At 35.9% G+C, this 20,172-nt stretch overlaps 1 protein-coding gene and 1 pseudogene across 1 annotated transcript in view; one reads left to right on the top strand and one right to left on the bottom strand.

Moving 5' to 3' along the window:
• Positions 1–20,172, top strand: part of RAD18 (RAD18 E3 ubiquitin protein ligase) — a 107,617-nt gene that overhangs the window by 47,633 nt on the left and 39,812 nt on the right. Inside the window, exons 8-10 of the mRNA XM_004738431.3 lie at positions 4,987–5,063; positions 6,359–6,419; positions 16,607–16,744. Of these exons, the coding sequence (XP_004738488.1) occupies positions 4,987–5,063; positions 6,359–6,419; positions 16,607–16,744 (276 nt within the window). The remainder of the gene's footprint in view (positions 1–4,986; positions 5,064–6,358; positions 6,420–16,606; positions 16,745–20,172) is intronic.
• Positions 11,273–15,628, bottom strand: LOC106005026 (annotated as a pseudogene).

Raw genomic sequence — 20,172 nt, 5'->3', positions numbered from 1 at the left:
ACCCGAAGGCAGAGGTCACTGAGCCACTCAGGCACCCTGCTGAACTGTTTTTCAAATGGCTACACTATTCTTCATTGTATGAGAGATCCACTTGCTCCACTTCCTTGCCGACACTTAGTATTTCCAGTCTTCTTAATTTTAGCCATTCTGTTGGATTTGTAGTGGTATCTCCTGATGCATGTATGCCTATGTATTATATATGTATGTACACATGTAAATCCATTTATACTTATATGCATTAGAAATTATGAGGACATACTGAACCTGTGTTTAGAGTCCAATCTGACAGAGTTCCTTACCTTTCTCTCTTACATATTTATATTTCCCTTTCTCCGCCCCCCCCCACAGAGAGAATTCTCCCTTTAGTAGTATCAGCACACTTACTGATTTGTTCAGTTTTATCGCACAATTAAAATAGTTTTAAAATTGCTTCATCAATACTACTACACCACGGCAAAACAGACATACCTATGAAAAAGAATTCAGGATATTTTCTAGTTCTCTCTCCCAGGCTGCTTCTCCCCTCCTCCCTTAGACTGAGGGTATGCAGGCAAATATGTGGTCATAATTTCCTTTTTACCTTTTTCATTGTGACTTGACTTTTTTTACTGAAATACAGTGGGGTTCATTTGTTTCACTTTGTTTCTAATTCTTGTTACTCACTTGTCCCTTCTAAGACATTAGTAACTGAAATGTAACATTTAAACTACTTTAAAAAGCTGTACTTTTATAATGGACATAAAAATATTACATACAGTAGCAGTTTTATTTTCTTTTGTTTTGAGAGTGCTCCTAATTATTCTTGAAGCATTTTTAAAACCGTTTTTAATTTAAATTCAATTAATTAACATAATGTTTTATTGGTTTCAGAGATACAAGCCTGTGGTTCATCAGTCTTATATAATACCTAGCACTCATTGTATCACATGCCCTTCTTAAAGTCCATCACCCACTTACCCCATCTTCCACCCTCCTCCCCTCCAGCAAACCTCAGTTTGTTTCTTATGATGAAGAGTCTCTTATGGTTTGTTTCACTCTCTGGTTTTGGCTTGTTTTATTTTTTCTCTCTCTTCACCTATGATCCTGTGTTTTGTTTCTTAAATTCCACATAACAGTGTACTCTTTTTTTTTTTTAAGATTTTTAAAAAAAGATTTTATTTATTTGACAGAGAGAGACAGTGAGAGAGAGAAAGAGAGAGTGCACAAGTAGGAGGGCAGCAGAGGGAGAAGGGGAAGCATTTTCTCCATTAAGCAGGGAGCCCAATGTGGGCTTGATCCCAGGACCCTGGGACCATAACTGGAGCTGAAGGCAGATCCTTAACCAACTGAGCCACACAGATGTCACCAAAACTAGGATTTTTATAAGTGTTATTTTCATAAAAATATTACTTGCATTAATTTTTACCAGTTTCTGTTACACAGTATTCCAAAATATACAAAGAATAATAATCATATGCCATAGCAGTGTACTCTTGAAGCATTTTTATGATGGTAGCTTTAAAATTCTTATAGTTTCAAGATTTGAGTAATCTCAGTGTTAGCATTTGTTGATTGCCTTTTCTCATTGAAGTTATCATTTTCCTGCTTCTTAGTTGATAAGTGTTTTTATTGTGTCCTGGACATCTTGACTGTAATATGAGATTCTAGCTCCTTTTAAAATATTCTACTGTAACAGGCAGTCATGCTGTTAAGGTTTAGCTTCAGATCCAGGCCTCCTTCTGTGGACTATGGTTCTAATGACAATTTAGTTTTCAGAACTCTTGCAGTGTTGTTTCAGGTCTGCTTCATTTAATTGCCACCTGGGGGGCACTCAGAAAACCTGATATTCCATATTGTGGTTCAGTTCTCAGACCTTTTTGGCCTATTAATTTAATTTTTTTCAAAGATTTTATTTATTTATTTGTCAGAGAGAGAGAGAGAGTGAGAGAGCACGCACGCAAGCATGAGCAGAGGGAGCAGCAGTCAGAGGGAGAAGCAGGCTCCCCGCTGAACAAGGAGCTTGATGCAGGACTTGATCCCAGGACCCTGGGATCATGACCTGAGCCGAAGGCAGATGCTTAACCGAGTGAGCCACTCAGGCATTCCTGGCCTGTTAATTTTAGGATATTTCACATGTGAGTGGGTCAGGAATGTGTTTAGGATTTGCTGTGCAGGTTTAAAGGATGGTTACCTTCAGGTTTTTTCTCTTTGAGATCCTCACTGCAATCACTGTTGGGGGATGAGGTTGCTACCTGCTACTGGTGGGTGAGAGATAGAGATCTAGGTTATTCACTAGGTCTTTACTGGCACAGTGTTCCTGAAAGAAAAAAGCTGTCCCCAGTCTTCCTGCTACTGCTGGGGGAATTAAGGGGGTAGAATCCATACTCTACACTTATTCTCTGATGATACTTTGGTGGGCAGGAAGCATCAGCAGTGTTTAGTTGGACTAGATCAGGTATTATCAAAAAGTTTATTGGTCTTATCCTTTCATAGTCCTTTACTAGAACAAAAATTGGTTTCTTGGAGTTTGTGTGTGTGTGTGTGAGGGAGAGAGAGAGGGAAAGAGAGAGAGAGAGAGAGAGATGGTTGATGATCCTGGGCTGCAGGTTTCACCAGTGCCCAGTCTGGTATATATAGAAGATAAAGAGAAAGCCTAGGGAACTCATCATCATGTTGTTCTTTAAATTCTGAGACCCTTAGGCAGTCCATTTTCCTCCTTCTATCTTTCATAATTCTCTTACAATTGTCTGTTATTATATTACATCTAAGAGTTTTAGTTATACTTAGGAAGAATATGAGGAGAGGTATGAGTCTTAGTCCATCTTCAGAACTAGAAGTTCTTGTTAATTTTAAATTTCTGTTCTAGGTGCAAACACATATAGGAATATTTTCTTAGTGAATTAACCCCTTTATCATTATATGATTTCCCTCTTTTTTTTTTTTTTAAGATTTTATTTCTTTATTTGTCAAAGAGAAAGAGAGAGAGAGCAAGAGAGCACAAATGGGGAGTGGCAGGCAGAGGGAGAAGCAGGCTCCTGTGGGGCTCCATCCTAGGACCCTGGGATTATGACCCGAGACAAAGGCAGACGTTTAACCGACTGAGCCACCCAGGCATCCCTGTAATTTCCCTCTTCATCCCTGACAGCATTCATTGTTCTAAGGTCTGTTGTGCCTGATATTAATAAAGCTATTCTATGTTTCTTCTAATTAGTATTTACATGACACATTTCTCCATACCTTTATTTTGAACCTATGTCTTTTATTTAAAATGGGTACTTTGGGGGTGCTGGGGTGGCCCAGTCAGTTAAGCATCTGACTTCAGCTCAGGTCATGATCTCAGGGTCCTCGGAGGGAGCCCCACATCGGCTCCCAACTTAGCATGGAGTGTGCTTGTCTCTCTGCCCTTCTCCCTACTCATGCTCACTTTGAGTAAAATCAAAGTAAAAAAATAAGTAAATAAGTAAAAATAAGTAAGTAAAATCTTAATAAAATAAAAAGGATTCTTTGCTGAAAGCATGTAGTTTGTTAGGTTTTTTAAATCTAATATGCATTTTCTATCTCTTATTATTGCTTTTAGATCATTTACATTTAATGGAATTATTGGTAATAGTTGGCTTTACAGTTAAAGTCTTCCTAATTGTTTTTTGCTTGTTTTATCTGCTTTTGTTCCATTTATTTATTTATTGGTTCTCTTTTGGACTGAGTATTTTTTTTCACTAATACATTTTATTTCTTTGGGTTTATTTTCTCTTTTTAGAAAGTTTTAGTGGTTGACCTGCGGTTTGTACTAGATACCTTCAAGTAATCACAGTCTACCTTCGAATGATATGCTTCATTTGTAGTATAAGAACCTAACAACAGTGTAGTCCCAATCTCTAATTCTTTGTGTTGTTGTTGTCATGAGTTTTACATTTTTACCTATGCTGTTAACACAATAATCTTGTTTTCCTTTAAAAGGACAGTTATCTTTTAGAGAGGTAAAAAAAAATATATATATATATATTTTGTATTTACCTTCATTTTTACCATTTCTAGCATTCTTCATTTTCTCTTATAGGAAGAGATAAAGAAGACATAAATTTCTTGTTTCGTATTTCCTCTGCTTAAGCATATTTCCTCTGCTTAAGCAACTTCCTTTAACGCTTTTGTGGTATAGATCTGCTAATAATACACTCTCTGTTTTTGTTTGTTGCAGAAAATCTTTATTCCTCCTTCACTTTTGAAAAATATTTCCATTGAGAGAGAATTCTGGATTGTCAGGATTTTTCCTCTGTGCTTTTAATTCATTACTCCATTGTCTTCTGGCTTGAATAGTTTCTGATGAGAAGCATGATATAATGCTTGATTTTTCTTTATGTAATATACTCTTTTTCTCTGGCTCTCACAGATTTTTCTTTCTCAGTGTGTATATATGCTATTCTTATATTTTTGTTTTGTTTTGTTTTTGCATTTATTCTGCTTAATGCTCCTTGAGTTTTTTACATGTGTGGTTTGATGTCTTTTTTTAAATTTGGCAAATTCTGGCCACTAGGTCTTCAAATATTTTTTCTCTTCCCTTTTCTTCCTCTTTTGGGATTTCTGTAACATGTATGTTAGACTTTTTATTATTTCCATAGTCTTAATGCTCTGTATATAAAAGTGTATATTTATGTTTAGTACATTGGAGTTTGAGTGGATATCTGCTAAGAATTGGATTCACATTAACAAATTAATTTTCATATTCCATTGGGACTGCTATTTATACCTATATACTTAAAGGAAAGAGCAAAATTACTCTTACGGTTGTCTTCAACTGTTCTGCATGTGTAAGAGTTCAATGTTTTATTCCATGTTATTTTTGTAATCTTTTATTTTGAAATAACTTTGGACTTAGAGAAAAATTATAAGAATAGGACAGGGAGTTCATGTATACCCACCTTTTGCCTTTAGAGTTAACACCTTATATATCCATAGTATAATGATGAAAACCATGTAATTAACATTGGCTGTATGTCCTTATTTTAACAGCTGCTGAAATAGTTCAAGAAATTGAAAATATGGAGAAGACTAGAATGCGTCTTGAAGCTAGTAAACTCAATGAAAGTGTATGTTGATGGTCTGTTTCATTATCTGCGTAGAAATGATGGAAAGAAAAATTGAGTGCCCCCCCAAAATTAAAGATTGCCAGAATTAAATCTGTTCAATAGGAAATATCCTGGAACACATTTCCATTTAATGTATTATTGCAGCTTATTTTTAGCACAGAATTCTGTCCTTTAGCAATCTTCTAGGACAAAATACAATTATAGTCCTATGGAAAAAGCATATGTCTGTACATCAGGTGACCTTGATATTTGTCCTTTCTCTGCTGGTTGTGTTTGATAAGCTCTTTAATATCTGTGGGACTTAGGATCTTCGTCTGTAAAACTCAGGAATTGAACTATATGATCTCTAAGATCCTCCTTTAGTTCTGGCATTCTGCATGTCTATGATTATATTGATGGAGAAATTAAGTAATTGTAAAACTTTATGAAGATTGAGTATCTGTTGAGCTTATTGAGGGAATCAGAGACTTAAAATTCTTCACTATTGCCTTCCTCTAGCTTGATGGTCCAAAACTTGAGGAAAGGATACCAAAGAAGAAAATAGTCATTGTGTCCTATGACACTGGAGGAAGTGTTTGGGGCTCTCCCAAGTAGACTTTTTTTCCTAGACCATCGGTAATGTGTCTGTAAGGAAAGCTACGACCTTAGGGAAGTAAGTTTATAATCAGATAGTAGAAAAAAAATGAGATGTTCATTGACTTTATCATTACCTATGCACTAACTATAAGATGGAAACTATAATGAATCCTATAAGTAGATTTCTGATCTTTTAAGTCTAAAATTTTCAAAAGTGGAAGTAGAAATTTAAAACACTAAAATCTTAAACTGTCATATTTTCTTTATATGTTCTTTTTCCAGTAGACTTGGAGAAGTTAGGTTGGAAAAGGTAGAAGACAAGCAAGAAAATCTGCCTTATTAATGATCTGCTAAATGCTTTTTCAGTCTTGTGGTTTCAAGTGTTACTAGTTGTATTAATGAATGTGAAAAATTAAATATTGAAAGTAGAAATTTAATTGATTATTGTGTTAATAGTTCATCTTAGCCTTAATCTGTATATTAGTGTTGCATTTTCTGCAGATGAGAAAACAGTAGTGAGTGAAAGGTATACTTATTATTGTTATTCAAGGTAAATCCACAGGAGTTATTCTTCCTAGGTTTATATATAACAGAGATAAAGAGATTATTTTCCCCTATTTTAAATATCCACATTTGAGATTTTGTATTAAAGTTTGTATTACTAATTTTTGTTTTGGTCATATTTTAAATTTTTAATTAATTTTTTTTTATTATTTTAGATAATGGTTTTTACAAAGGACCAAACAGAAAAGGAAATAGATGAAATTCACAGTAAATATCGTAAGTTGTGTGACATTTTCTTTATTTACAGAGAACTTGGGTTGTAGATTTTCATCTTAAGTAATTTTTTAAAGTAAATTTTTATAGTAATGTTTGATATAAACTTGTTAAGCAACTTAAGCAACTGAATTTTAATTGAGTTTTTATTCATTGACCTTTTTTGTAATTCTGTGTGCCTGCTTTTTGATTTCTAACATTCTTCTTTGAGCTTATCACTAAGCACTTTGCAAAATATTAATTCGTTGTTCTCAAAGCATCTCTGTGAAAATAAAATGGAATTAAAATGGAAACGTTCCTGACTTTTTATCCTGTTCTCAGGCCACTCATTGACAACACTTCTTTGAAGAATTTCAGCACTTTTGTGGCTTCCAAATTTGTGTCAAAAATATTTTTCATTTTATCAGTTATTACCAACTTCTAAGTTACTTCTTTTTCCTTATTAAGCCTTTGTATACATCTTTTCCAGGGTCAGAGCTTTAATGTTTTTGTCAGTTTGGCAGCTATATTGCTTGGTTGGTTGCATTTTTCGTTTAAATTTAAATTTAAGTGCCTGACAAACAGGTATTTAATAAATATTTATTGAATGAGTATTTGGCATGTGATAAGTTTAAGTTGTGCTAAGAGAATTTTGTTTTCTTCTTTTAGTTCTTGGGCTTTGTGTAGGTTCAATAGTGATCTGTTTGGGGAGGGAGGAATGAAGTACACAGGCCCTAGATACACGTCTCATGGCCTGTGCCTAACTAGAGTAGGAAAAGAAGCCTTGAGTATTCTTGGACCACAGACAAAACAACAAAAGTCACTTTTATTCTCTTGTTAGAAAGTGTGATGGGAGCCTCCTTAATCAATTTTTGGGAAGTCAGTGTGATTTTTCTTGAGACAGGAGATTGAGACTATCAAATGATCACTGAATTGCCAAAAATAAGCCCTGTAAAAATAAGGAAACCAGAAAATCTGCTTTTAGAGAAAGTAATTTAAACCACTAAAAGAATGATACCTTACAGTGCCATACTGAAGAAAATGTGGATTAGATTTAGGCAAGAAAATATACAACTATCTATTGCTCTCCATTTACAAGACCAGTGCTCTAACCCCTGAGTTATGGAGCCTCCATTTACATATCTAAAAGAAAGTCTAACTTTACTAGATAAGTTGTATTAAATTAATGCATTTCGCCCTAAAATAAACCTCTGTATTTAGTTAAAAAAAATACATGAAATGGACAATTTCCTTGAAAGATACAAATTACTGAACTGTATTCAAGAAGAAGTAGATAAGCAAATTGAATTTGCAGTCCGTGAAGTAATGCCAGGTCCAAATGCGTTCACTGGTGAATTCCGTGAAATTTGTAAAGAGGGTAGTATTATCAATATTATCAATTCCATACATATTCTGCTAGAAGATTGAAATGGAAGGAATACTTCTTACCCCACTTAATGAGGCTGAAGTTTCCATGAAAGTACAAACCAAAGACAGTATAATAAAAGTTCTTACTAGTATTCCTCATGAACATGGATACAAAAATCCTTAACAAGATTTTAATAAATTAAATCTAGCAATACATATAAAGGATTATACATCATAACCAAGTGGGATGGATCCTAATAAGGCAAGATTGGTTTAATTTTAGAAAATTAATCATTGTAATTCACTGTATTAAGTGACTGAAAAAAAACACTCAATGATTCTCTAAGTAGATGCAGAATAAGCATTGAACACCCATTAATGTTAAAAACTTGTACTAAAATAGAATTTCTTCAATCTGATAAAAATATCTATAGGAAACCTACAACTAACATCATAATTAATGATAAAATAGTAAATACTTTTCTTCTGATTAGAAGCGAGGTAGAGGTGTCCATTCTTACCTCTTTTGTTTAGCACTGTTCTATAGGTCCTAAACATTATGAAGAAGCAGAAATAAATAGGATACAGCTTTGAGCAGAAGGAGTAAAACTTTATATTCATAGTCAAGATGATCATCTTATACTGTTTGAATCATAAAAGATAAAGCTTAAAGAAAATGTGATAAATTATATTTCAGTAGAATTAAACCTTTACTCTTTAAAAGGCAAATATGAAAATGAAAAATCAAGCTAAGGATTGTGAGAAAATATTGTAAAATTTATATTTGACAAAGTACTAGTGTCTATGTTCTATATTCTATATATGTACTATATTCTTTAGAACTCTTACAATTCAGTAAGGTATAGGCCATACTGTTTTTACAAGAGCAAAAGATTTAAACATTCTTCAGCAAAATAGGTATTCAAAAACCAAATAAACACATGAAAATATATGGTTAGTCTTATTAGTCTTTAAGAAAATATAATTTTAAATGAAACAATACTACCAAAAAAATAAATGATACTATGTAGTTATTTTAACTGAAAAAAAACCAAGAAAGGATAATACCAAACCGTTGGTCAGGATGTGGAGCAAATCAGATTTGATGAGATATAATTTCCAAAAAATAAAACTAATCAGTTGTAATGAACAATTTGAAGGATATTATTGACAAATATTATAGCAGCTTATTCATATTATCCTAAACTAAGAACAACCTAAATATCCATAAATACATTATGATACAGCCATATACAATGGAACAATACTTAATAAAAAAGAATTAATGCTACACATAGGATTCAACATGGAGGGATGTCAACAACATTGTTGTTAAAACACAAGGCAAACTGCATCCTGAATGACTCCATTTATATGAAGTTCTAGAAGAGGCAAAGATTAGTAATGAAACTAGATTGGTACTGCCAGCTGCTGTGGCTGGAGGAAAAGGGAGTCACGAAGGAACTCTCATAGGTGACCTAATTCTTCTAATCTTCTATTTCATGATTGCATTGGTAGTTACATGACTGCATATTTTTTATTTTTATTTTTTTAAAATTATTTATTTATTTATTTGACAGAGATCGCAAGTAGGCAGAGAGGCAGACAGAGAGAGGGGGGGGGAAGCAGGCTCCCTGCTGAGCAGAGAGCCCAATGTGGGGCTCCATCCCAGGACCCTGGGATCATGACCTGAGCTGAAGACAGAGGCTTTAACCCACTGAGCCATCCAGGCACCCCCGACTGCACAATAAAAAAAAATGCATCAGATTGTTTGCTTAAAATTGATGAATTTTACTATGTATAAATTATTTCTCAGGAAGTCTGACTTTAAAAACTTAGTGACAAGAGTGGCATTCTTTTCTATTTCTACAAATCTCTTTGTAGAGATTTTTTTGTAGAAATTTTTTTGTAGAAATCTTGCTTAATAGAGGATATCCTGAGTCTCCTGTGAGCTTCTGCATTAAACTGTTGCCATGTGGGTTTTTTTTCATTGAAGTATGTGAAAAATATCCAGCCTGATGCAGATAGGTAATTGAAAAGAGGGAAGTATTTCAGTAGATTTTTAAGGTGATCATGGATATTCTTGGCAAGTGTTATTTCAGAAAGGTTATTTACAATGGAATTTGAAATCTGTTAATGAAGTTTCTGTCCTCTATTGCATAAAAGTCCACTGGTCTGTCATGTGCTTTGAATGGACCTTTTACCTGTGAATGATTTTGTAGTATCATTTGTTGGTTATTTGGAAAATACTGATTCATTGAGTTGCAAATGTTTGCATGTTTATATTGCATTTATATTATATAATGTAAAAAGTAGCATTCCTTAGTTTTATCACCAGTCTTTTTTTTTTTTTAAATTAACATATAATGTATTATTTGTTTCAGGGGGACAGGTCTGTTATTCATCAGTCTTACACAATTCACAGCACTCACCATAGCACATACCCTCCCCCATGTCTATCACCCAGCAGCGCATCCCTCCCACCCCCCTCCACTCCAGCAACTTTTAGTTTGTTTCTTGAGATGAAGAGTCTCGTATGGTTTGTCTCCCTTTCTCACCACCAGTCTTATCAGAAAAGTTAAGTATGGGAAGTTGTCCAAATGGTGGGTACAAGTTATCCAAAATTCTGATTTTCCTTGAAAGTCATTCTTCTATATTTGGCAGCAAATACTGTTAACTTGTTTTTCCTGAAGTGACAACTTCCTTCCCTCATTCATTTTTGAGAAAATATATTATCCAAGTATGAATAATCACAGTTTGTCTACTGTTCTTTTAAATAAAAACAATGTTCATTTAAAAAGTGGCTAATTTAGCTCAAAACTCAAATAATTACACAGATGTTTCTGCAGGGCACTTTGGGTATGTAGCAGAAGTGCTATATTTATAGTTCTCATTTTACCTCTGAGGTTATTAAAAAGGTACTCCAGGGTCAAAATTTAATAAGATTAATAATTTTCTTACTGCTTCATCAAGGATATTCTTAAGTAAGATTGACTTTTTAAAAAATGGGTAGTATATGGGCATGTAGAATATAGTGATTACTGGTACAGTTCAGGGTCACTTCCTTGGCTTATGCTAAGACACTCGCGGTTTTATCTACCATTACTATTGCACTGTCTGTGCAATATTTTGTTACACATATGTCAGTGTAACAACAAAAAATGCAAATAAAATAGGTTTTAACCTCATTTGCCCTCTGAAAGAGGCTCAGAGATCTTCAGCAGTCAACCAGTACACTTGAAATTCTGCTGTTTCAGAGTGTAGAGGATGGGTGGGGAGGCAGCGGAGAGAACTGAAGGAGTGGCCTGGAGATAGGAGTAGAACTTCGCAATGTGGTATCAGAAAATCTAGGAAAACAGAGAGTTTCAAGAAAGGAGATATGATGAATTGTGTCAGATGCTACTGTAGAAGGTTGAGTAAGATGGAAGGCATCAGTACATCTCACAACTCAAGTGCTACACTAACTTTCGCAAGAACAGGTTCATTAGAGAGGAGGCATCAGAAGCACTCTATGTCGGCTGAAACACATTGGAGGCGAGGAGGTGAGACTTAAGGTGGAAAGGTGGACAGCTCTTTCGGGGAGGTTTTACTATGTCAGGGAGAGCAGAAAAATGAGGGCGTAGCTGGAGGTGGGTGTTGGTCAAGGGATGGTTTTGTTTGTTTTTCAAGTTGGGAGATAACAGTGGCTTTCAGATCTTTTTTGACTGCAGCCCACAGTGAGAATTATATTATATTTATTTTAAAGATTTTTTTTTTTTTTAATGTGTCAGAGAGAGCACAAGCAGGGGGAGCAGCAGAGGGAGTGGGAGAAACAGACTTGCCACTGAGCAGGGAGTCAGACATGGGGCTCAATCCCAGGACCCCAGGGTACGACCTGAGCCAAAGGCAGATGCTTAACTAACTGAGCCAACCCAGCACCCTGAGGATTATATTTTAGATATAATTCATTACATAATTTATTGTGAAATAAAAGTTTCACAAAATAATATTTACCCTTCTCATTTTTTAAAAGATTGTATTGAGATTTTTTTTTTTTTAAAGATTTTATTTATTTATTTGACAGAGAGAAATCACAAGTAGATGGAGAGGCAGGCAGAGAGAGAGGAAGGGAAGCAGGATCCCTGCTGAGCAGAGAGCCCAATGTGGGACTTGATCCCAGGACCCTGAGATCATGACCTGAGCCGAAGGCAGAGGTTTTAACCCACTGAGCCACCCAGGCGCCCCTATTGAGATGTTTTCAAATGATGTTTGCATTCCCCTTCCCCCAACCTTAAATGGCCCTAACCTTAGAAAAAATTATCTTCTATCATTTTTCTCTCAAACTTTCAATGACTTTGAAAAAAATATAAGTAGTGTGATAAATATGTTCCAAAGCCTGTTGGTTATGCTTATCCAAACCATCCATATTGCATCCTACTTTCTGTCTCTCTCTCTCTTTTTTTAAAATAAGACTTTATGTTTTTAGAGCAGGGAAATGTTACAGAAAGTTCCCATATATCCCCCACGCCTACACATGCATGACTTCTCCCATTATCAACAACCCCCACAAGAGGGTACACTTGTTATAGTTGATGACCCTACATTGACACATCATAGTCACCCGAAGTCCATACTTAGGGTTCATTCTTGGTGTTGGAGAGTGTTACAATGACATGCATCACTGTGGTATCCTGCAGAGTATTTTCACTGCCCTTAGAATCCTTTGTGCTTCATCTGTTCATACCCTCTGCTACCAAACCCCTGGCAACCGCTGATCTCTTTATTACCTGCATAGTTTTTCCTTTTCCAGAATGTCACATATTTGCCATCATGTAATACGTAGTCTTTTCAGATTGTCTTCTGTCACTTGGCAATATGCATTTAAAGTTTCTCCATGTCTTTTCATGACTTGATGGTGCTTTTCTTTTTAGTTCTGAATAATATTCCATTGTCTGGATGTACTAATAGCTTATCCATTCAACAACTGAAGGACATCTTAGTTGCTTACTCTTTTTTAAAAAATTTAATTTAATTTTTTTTTAAAGATTTTATTTATTTACTTGACAGAGATCACAAGTAGGCAGAGAGGCAGGCAGAGAGGGGGTGGGGAAGCAAGCTCCATGCTGAGCAGAGAGCCCAATGTGGGGCTCAATCCCAGGACCCTGGGATCATTACTCAAGCAGAAAGCAGAGGCTTTAACCCGCTGAGGCACCCAGGCGCCCCTTAGTTGCTTACTCTTGCCATTTTTGATGTACTCTGGCACTTTCCATACTACTCTTATTATCTCATTAAGAAAAAAAATGCTGGTCTATACCTAATTGTTTTCATAACCCACATTCTCACTTCTAGCAGAACAGTCTCAGGTGTATTTGTATGCCAGTGGGAAAGGTGCATAAGAGGAGGAAATTGTTGATGTGAGACAGGGAGAGGCTAAGTAAGCACAGGTGCTGTCTCTGAGACAACCTTAGTGATGGAATCCAGAGGGTAATTTAGGGCTTGGCTTTTTTTTTTTCTCCCCAAGAGAATAGATCTACACCTTTATTTATATACTTTCCAATTACCTTGAATACAGGAGGGGTACAGCCTCACACGGATTCTGTGACCAATGGCATAGCAGGAAGGTTGCTTCGGAATTTGGCATGAACCATGCCACTGTTTCCATGAGCACGAGTTACCCTTCCTCTGATTCCTCTGGTTTTGTTTGGCTTGCCACCAGCAGTCACTGTGGTGTTCTTTGTTTTGTACACATAAGCACATCTCTTGCCTAGGTAGAATTCAGATTCATCTCTAGCATAAATAACGTTTAATTTTAAGAAGAGCTGTGTGTTCTCTCTGGTTCCAGAGACCCGGCTTATAGCCAGCAAAAATGGCCTTGGACCACAGCCTCCAGAGCTATTTGTCGTTTTAGGAGTCCTGTTCCCAGCAGACCTCCACAGGTTCCAAGATGGCCAGGTGTTGGCATTTAATTGCTGCAAGGACAGTTACTTCTCAGTCAATACAAGGAAGATAGAACGTTTGTGCACAGATGAAGGGATGGTAGTTGGAAGATGACAGGGCTCTGGTTAGAATGTTCCTGTGTTTTCAAAAAAAAAAGAATGTTTCTGTGTTTCAAAGTAGTGTGAGGCCAGCCGAGAAGGGAGTGTTGCAAGTGTTGCAGGTCTGGAAAAGTGTGACATGGTCATTTTGGAGAATAGTAAAGCAGTGTTTGCTAAAGAAAGATGAGAAATTTGTACAGCAGTGTTGAGTGCCCATTTTAGGCTTATGTCATGAATTTACAGTGAAACTGGTCAGTTCAGGGCTAAATGAATATGCCCTTAGTGAGTGTTAGCCATTACTGTTACTCTCTTCTCCATCCAGGTTTTAGATGCTTGGGTCTCCTAGGTGGTTGGTGAAAAAAATGCATGGGATTTTACTTTGGGAGACACTGACTCCAAACTTGTTCTGTGACTTAAAGTAGTTGAGTATCTCAGTATCATCCTTTTGGAGGATGAGTCTGTCCTATTCTTGTGACATCTTGACTTTGGTCTTGTGTACCGCAGGGTTTGCAGGCAGATCCAGAGATGCTTTGGCTGTAGAAGCTTGTCTAAAAAAGTAGTTAAGGGGTGGTAAAAGAGCGAAGGGCTTGACTTAGAGAGGCGGAAAGGGTGATAGAATTCAAGTATTAAAAATCTTGAAGAATATCAGTTGGTTGAATGTGGGGCTTATTCATCAGCTTCCAAAGTTATCTCAGCCACTTAATATTTTTAAGAGGTAAATTCAGGGCATCTAATTAGCAGAACTGAGATTTTAAACTCAAAGTACTCCTTGCCAGATGGCACAGCTCCTAAAATGAGGTGAAGAGATGAATGGGAACAATTTTATTAGTCATAATCTCTTAGCATTGTTCATCTTTTGAGCAGAGGTTATTGGACTCTTTGAGCTAAAGCCAAAGGAGTGTCTACCATTTACTTCTAGCTGTAGGGGTAATCAGATCAAACAGAAAATCTCTTTTAAACCAGGGCTTTTATTACTTCAGAGGAGAAGGTCATTAAGCCTTCTTAACTCTTAATGAGATTACTTAAGCAAGTTTCTTAAGTATTTCTTACACCCATAATTCCATGTATGCAATGGCCTTCCTGGGAGAAGACCTAGACCAGATCTGACCAAATTTCATAGACCTCACAGTGCTGGGTTACCCTTGCCTAGCAGAAACCATATAGTGATGGTGGTGGTCTCCCACTGACTCTGGGGAGCTGAAGGAAGTATAAAATAATTATCCTCAAATGCACGGAGTTAAATAGGACCTGAAAGAAATCACCTAGCTTGTTTCCTAGGTAGGATCTCACCTATTTCTGAAGAGCTAACTTTTACCAGTAATTTTTATGGCCAGCCCAGATTTCTTTTGCTGGATTTTTAACCAAGCCAACATGTCAGTTTCATGGGGAGTTTTACATGTATTATACACATAAATATATTGGGATTAGGAGCAGTCTCTCCTTAATGTCCAAAGTACAGTCACATTTATAGGTCAGGAATATTGGAATCAATGTGCAAATGGAGGACTGGCTTCTTTCACAGTGGGGAGGGAAGTCAGTTTGACCCTTCGCCCTGCAGGATTTTGCATGTCTGTAGACAAGAATCATTTTCCGTTGCTATCAGTTACCTACAATTTACAGAATTGTAACATAGCTCAAAGGCAACGAATGCCTGGAATCTTGGAAGGGTAGCACTAGGAAAGGCATAGTTTTCAATAAAAGCACAAATTTTTTCTTACACTCATTTATTCTTAATATTGTGCCACAGGGAAAGTGTTGGTTACTGTATGAAAATGGTCTCAAAACATGAATTATTTGCAGTATGACTCTAAAATACATTTTTACAGGATTTATGACATCATTTTGAACCATGACTTAAGTGTATGAGGGTGCTAGATAAGTCAAGTGCAACCTCAGCTGTCTGAACTATAGTTCAGGATTACAAATAGATATCCTAAAGGCTATGCTCTAACAATGCCTGGCTATTCTTTATTGAGTAAATGAATGTACATTAATAATGGTGACATTGAGATTAGGCTTACATTATCTTCAGATTATTAAAGTAGCACATGTTATTAAGATTGATGTAATTACGATATCCTGAGATAAGGTGGTTGGGGGTAAGAGGTGGATGTTAGAGGGATCTTTTGGGATATTAAAGGGATCTTCGCAAGAAACGTGAAGGTGAAAGGGAATCCAAAAGGATATCCTTTGTTTTTATAATCCAACTTTCCTGGAGACTTCTGCTTTTATACTCAGATAGTGTTCTTCATGTTAGTACTCTTTTGTTTCTTGGGTGTTAGAATGGTGTCTTTTGGATATATTTAAGAAAGTGGTATCTTTCGGGCTTTATCAAAAGCCTTTCAGAGTATGAGGTTTGGGGAGAAAACCTATAGTAGCAAACTAGGAATATCCTGTTTCCATGTTTGTACCTGAGGAAAGGAGAAGATAAGAAAGTGAGGTTTCCATGACCCCTAGCTCTATGTATTTTTCTGCTTTCCAGTTTGTAAATTTATTGCAAGTGATTCCCAAGGATTTTTTTTAAAGATTTTATTTATTTATGAGAGAGAGAGAGTACCGGTGAGTAAGCGGGGGTGGAGGGCAGAGGGAAAGGAAGAAGCATACTCCCAGCTGAGCAGGGAGCCCAGCTTGGGACTTCATTTCGGGACCCTGGGGTCATCACCTGAGCTGAAGGCAGATGCTAAACCCACATATAACTGAGACACCGAGGTGCCCCAACAAGAATGTTCTTGAGCAAGTTTGTACACGTCTTGATACTTAGTATGTCAGCATAACAAAAATACAGCTTTTACAGTCCTTGCTTTACTGAGAAGATCTTTTGAATTTTAGGTAAAAAACATCAGAATGAATTTCGGCTTCTGGTGGATCAGGCCAAAAAAGGATACAAGAAAGCTGTTGAAATATCAAAAAAAAAAGTAACAAAAGAAGAAGATGGATCTACAGAAAAGCTATTACCTATTTGCGTCGGTAAGAGACTAAATACAGTTAGTAACTAAAAACAAATGTGTTGAATTTCACTATTTATTTTAAGTTTTTATTTATTTAACTTAGAGCATGTGTATGTGTGAGAGCAGGGAGAGGGGCAGAGGAAGAGGGAGAGAGAGAATCTCAGGCAGACTTCTGCTGAGCACAGAGCCCAACACAGGCTTGATCTCATGACAACAGGTCATGACCTCAGCCAAAACCAAGAGTTGGACTCTTAACCACCCAGATGCCCCTGAATTTCGCTATTTGTTTTTAATATGAAAAGAAAGTAAAACAATGGGAATTTACCTTTTTATTAGATATCTGAAGTGGAAAAAGTATTTTTAGACCTACAGCTGTTGTTGAATGTAAACTAAGTTTGTTACTGTGGGAAAAATGATTGGGAGATGCCATGATGACAAGTTTCTAAAATCTTTGGTTTAATGGTAAATAGGAAGTTTCTTACTTGTTTCAGCCTAAGGATGTTTTTTAGGTGTAGGATTTATTGCTGCACATCTTCAAATATTGTACAAATAATTTATTTTTATTTATTTATTTGACAGGGAGAGAGAGAGAGCATAAGCAGGTGGAGTAGCAGGCAGAGGGAGAGGGAGAAGCAGGTTCCCTGCAGAGTAAAGAGCCTGACATGGGGCTCGATCCCAGGACCCTGGGATCATGACCCAAGCTGAAGGCAGTTGCTTAACCAACTGAGCCACCCAGGTGTCCCATATTGTACAAATAATTTTTATTTTAGAATAGTTTTTGTTATAGGTCACTGGTATTTTGGATGGAATGTTCTGCTAAAAAGTCTGAAGCTTATAAACTTCAGGTAAATTCCTATTGTTTTACTTTCTTTTCATATTAAAAATAAATAGTGAAATACAGCATGTCCTTAATTTGGGTCCATTTTAAGTTTGAGATTAATATCATATTTCTCTTGTCAGAGCTTTGGGCCAATGAACAAAACAGAATCAATGGAGGAAAGTGCACATAAAAATTCCTTTTTTTTCCTTTATTGTGATAAACGACATATAATATTTATTATTCTAACCATTCATAAATGTACAATTCAGCAGCATTAAATACATTAAGAATGTTTTATGACAGCCACCACCATCCATACCAAAACTTTTTCATCATCCAGCGTAAGCTCTGTACCTATTAAAAATAGTAACTCTCTTGCCCTTTCCCAGCCACACTCTGGTAATCACTGTTCTATTTTCTGTGTGAATTTGCTTACATTAAGTACCTCATATAAGTGGAATCATGTTAATATTTGTCCTTCTGTATCAACTTATTTCACTAAGCATAATATTTTCAAGGTCCTGTTGTACCAAATATCAAATTTTATTGCTTTTTTATAACCAAAAAATATTCCATTGTGTGTACATGCCACATTTTGTTTATCTCTTCATCTGTAATGGGTTTCACCTTTTGGCTATTGTGAATGATGCTCTATGAAGATTGGTGTTCAAATATATGTTCAAGTGTCTGCTTTCCATTCTCTTGGGTATATACCTAAGGATGGAGTTTCTGATTCTTAGGATAATTCTCTGTTTCCTTTTTGAAAAACCACAAAACTCTTTCCAAAGTGGTTGTACCATTTTACATTCCTGCCAGCAGTGCTTAATGATTCCAGTTTCTCTATATTCTTGCCACACCCATTCCTATTTTTTTTTTTTTAACCATAGCCATCAAGGTAGGTGTGAAGTGAATATCTTATGGTTTTGATTTCCATTTTCCTAATGACTAAAAATGTTGAACTTCTTTTCATATACTTACTGGCTGTGTGGAAATGTCTATTCGTGCCCTGCTCATTTTTCATTTGGTTTGTTTGGGGGGTTTTTTTGTTGGTTTTTTTTAAGGAACTCTATATATTCTGGATATTAATCCTTTTCCATGTATATGACTTGCATATATTTGTAAATATTTTCTTGGTTGTCTTTTTGCTTTCTTCATAGTTTTTTTTTTTGTCGCTCAAAGGTGCTTAATTTTGATGAAGTCCAATATATCCATTTTTTTCTTTAGTTACCTGTGCTTTTGGTGATATACATGAAATTGTTTCCAAATTGTTCATGGAGATATTTCTATTTGTTTTCTTCTAGAAGTTTTATTGCTTTAGCTTTTAATGTTTAGGTATGTGATCTTTTTTGAGTTAATTTTGGTGTGTGGTGTAAGGGTCCAACTTCATTCTTTTATGTGTAGATAAAGCACCAGTTTCTATAAAGACTATCCTTTCCAAAGAGAATGCTCTCGATATTGTTGAAAATGAATTGACTGTATATGTAAGGGTTTATTTCTGTACCCTCTGTTTTACTCTCTGGTCTGTATGTCTATTCTCATGTCAGTACTAGACTGTTTTAATTACTGTAGTTTTGTTTTACATTTCAAAGTCAAGGTGTATGAGTATTCCAATCTTATTCTTCCTTTTCAAGGTTGTTTTGACTATTTGGGTCTCTTGAGATTCCATGTGAATTTTAGGATGAATATTTCTATTTCTGCAAAAGTACCTTTGGAATTGAAGCTATAGATTGCTTTGGGTACTTTTGATATCTTAACGAGTATTGTCTTCCAGTTTATGAACACAGGATGTCTTTATTTATGTCGTCTTTAATTTCTTTCAACAATGTTTTGTAGTTTTCAGCACTTCAATTTTTCACCTCTTTGGTTAGATTTATTCCTAAGTGTTACTGTTGTACATGCTGGTGTGTTCTTTTCCACCGCCCCCCCACCCAAGTCTCCTGGTAACATTTAGTAGGTTGCTGCCTGAGTATAAACCTCATGCTGTTTGTGAACAACTTGAATGTGTTTGTGTTGAAGGCTTTTCTTAAAAAGTAGTTTAGTTCCTGAAAAAAATCTGGTTTAATATCTCAGATTGGGAGAACATTTTGCTTACTAGTTGAATGTCTTTTAAAATGATTGATTACTTACACTCAGGGCTGTGCATTATATATGTATATGGCCATAAATACTGCTGTCTGTGGGGTTCAGAGAGGATTGCTGCTTCTAGGTTGTTGTACATGAATGCATGTGTCTGAGAAGGGTGGAGAGTGTGGGAGACAGAAGCACAGATAGACTAGCACAACTAAACTGGCAAGTTGAGCTCTGTACAGCATCATACAATCAGTGTAATTTTTGTTCTTTGGCATCAACTTGGTCATTGAAATGCCAGTATAAGTGAAGAAGATACATGTTCTCTCAAGTAAATCCTTCATCTGTTTTTGTCACATGTCTTCTGGGATGTTTGATGGCAGAGCCTCAGAGTGGTCTGCTCTGTTTGACGTTCTTTTCTGACATCTATGGACAGATCCGAAAGATAACTGACTTTTAGTACGCAATAATTGTTGAATGATACTTGTCCCCCAAGACGGAATTTATATTGGAGAGGCTTATATAAGAGGGGAAGAAGTATGAAAAGAATATAAGTCAGG

The sequence above is a fragment of the Mustela putorius genome, unplaced genomic scaffold, assembly GCF_011764305.1.
Source record: "Mustela putorius furo isolate JIRA1106 unplaced genomic scaffold, ASM1176430v1.1 tig00003850_pilon_pilon_pilon, whole genome shotgun sequence".
NCBI lineage: Eukaryota > Metazoa > Chordata > Mammalia > Carnivora > Mustelidae > Mustela > Mustela putorius.
Note: the sequence above shows the minus strand (reverse complement) of the source record. Positions and strands in the feature narration are given on the sequence as shown.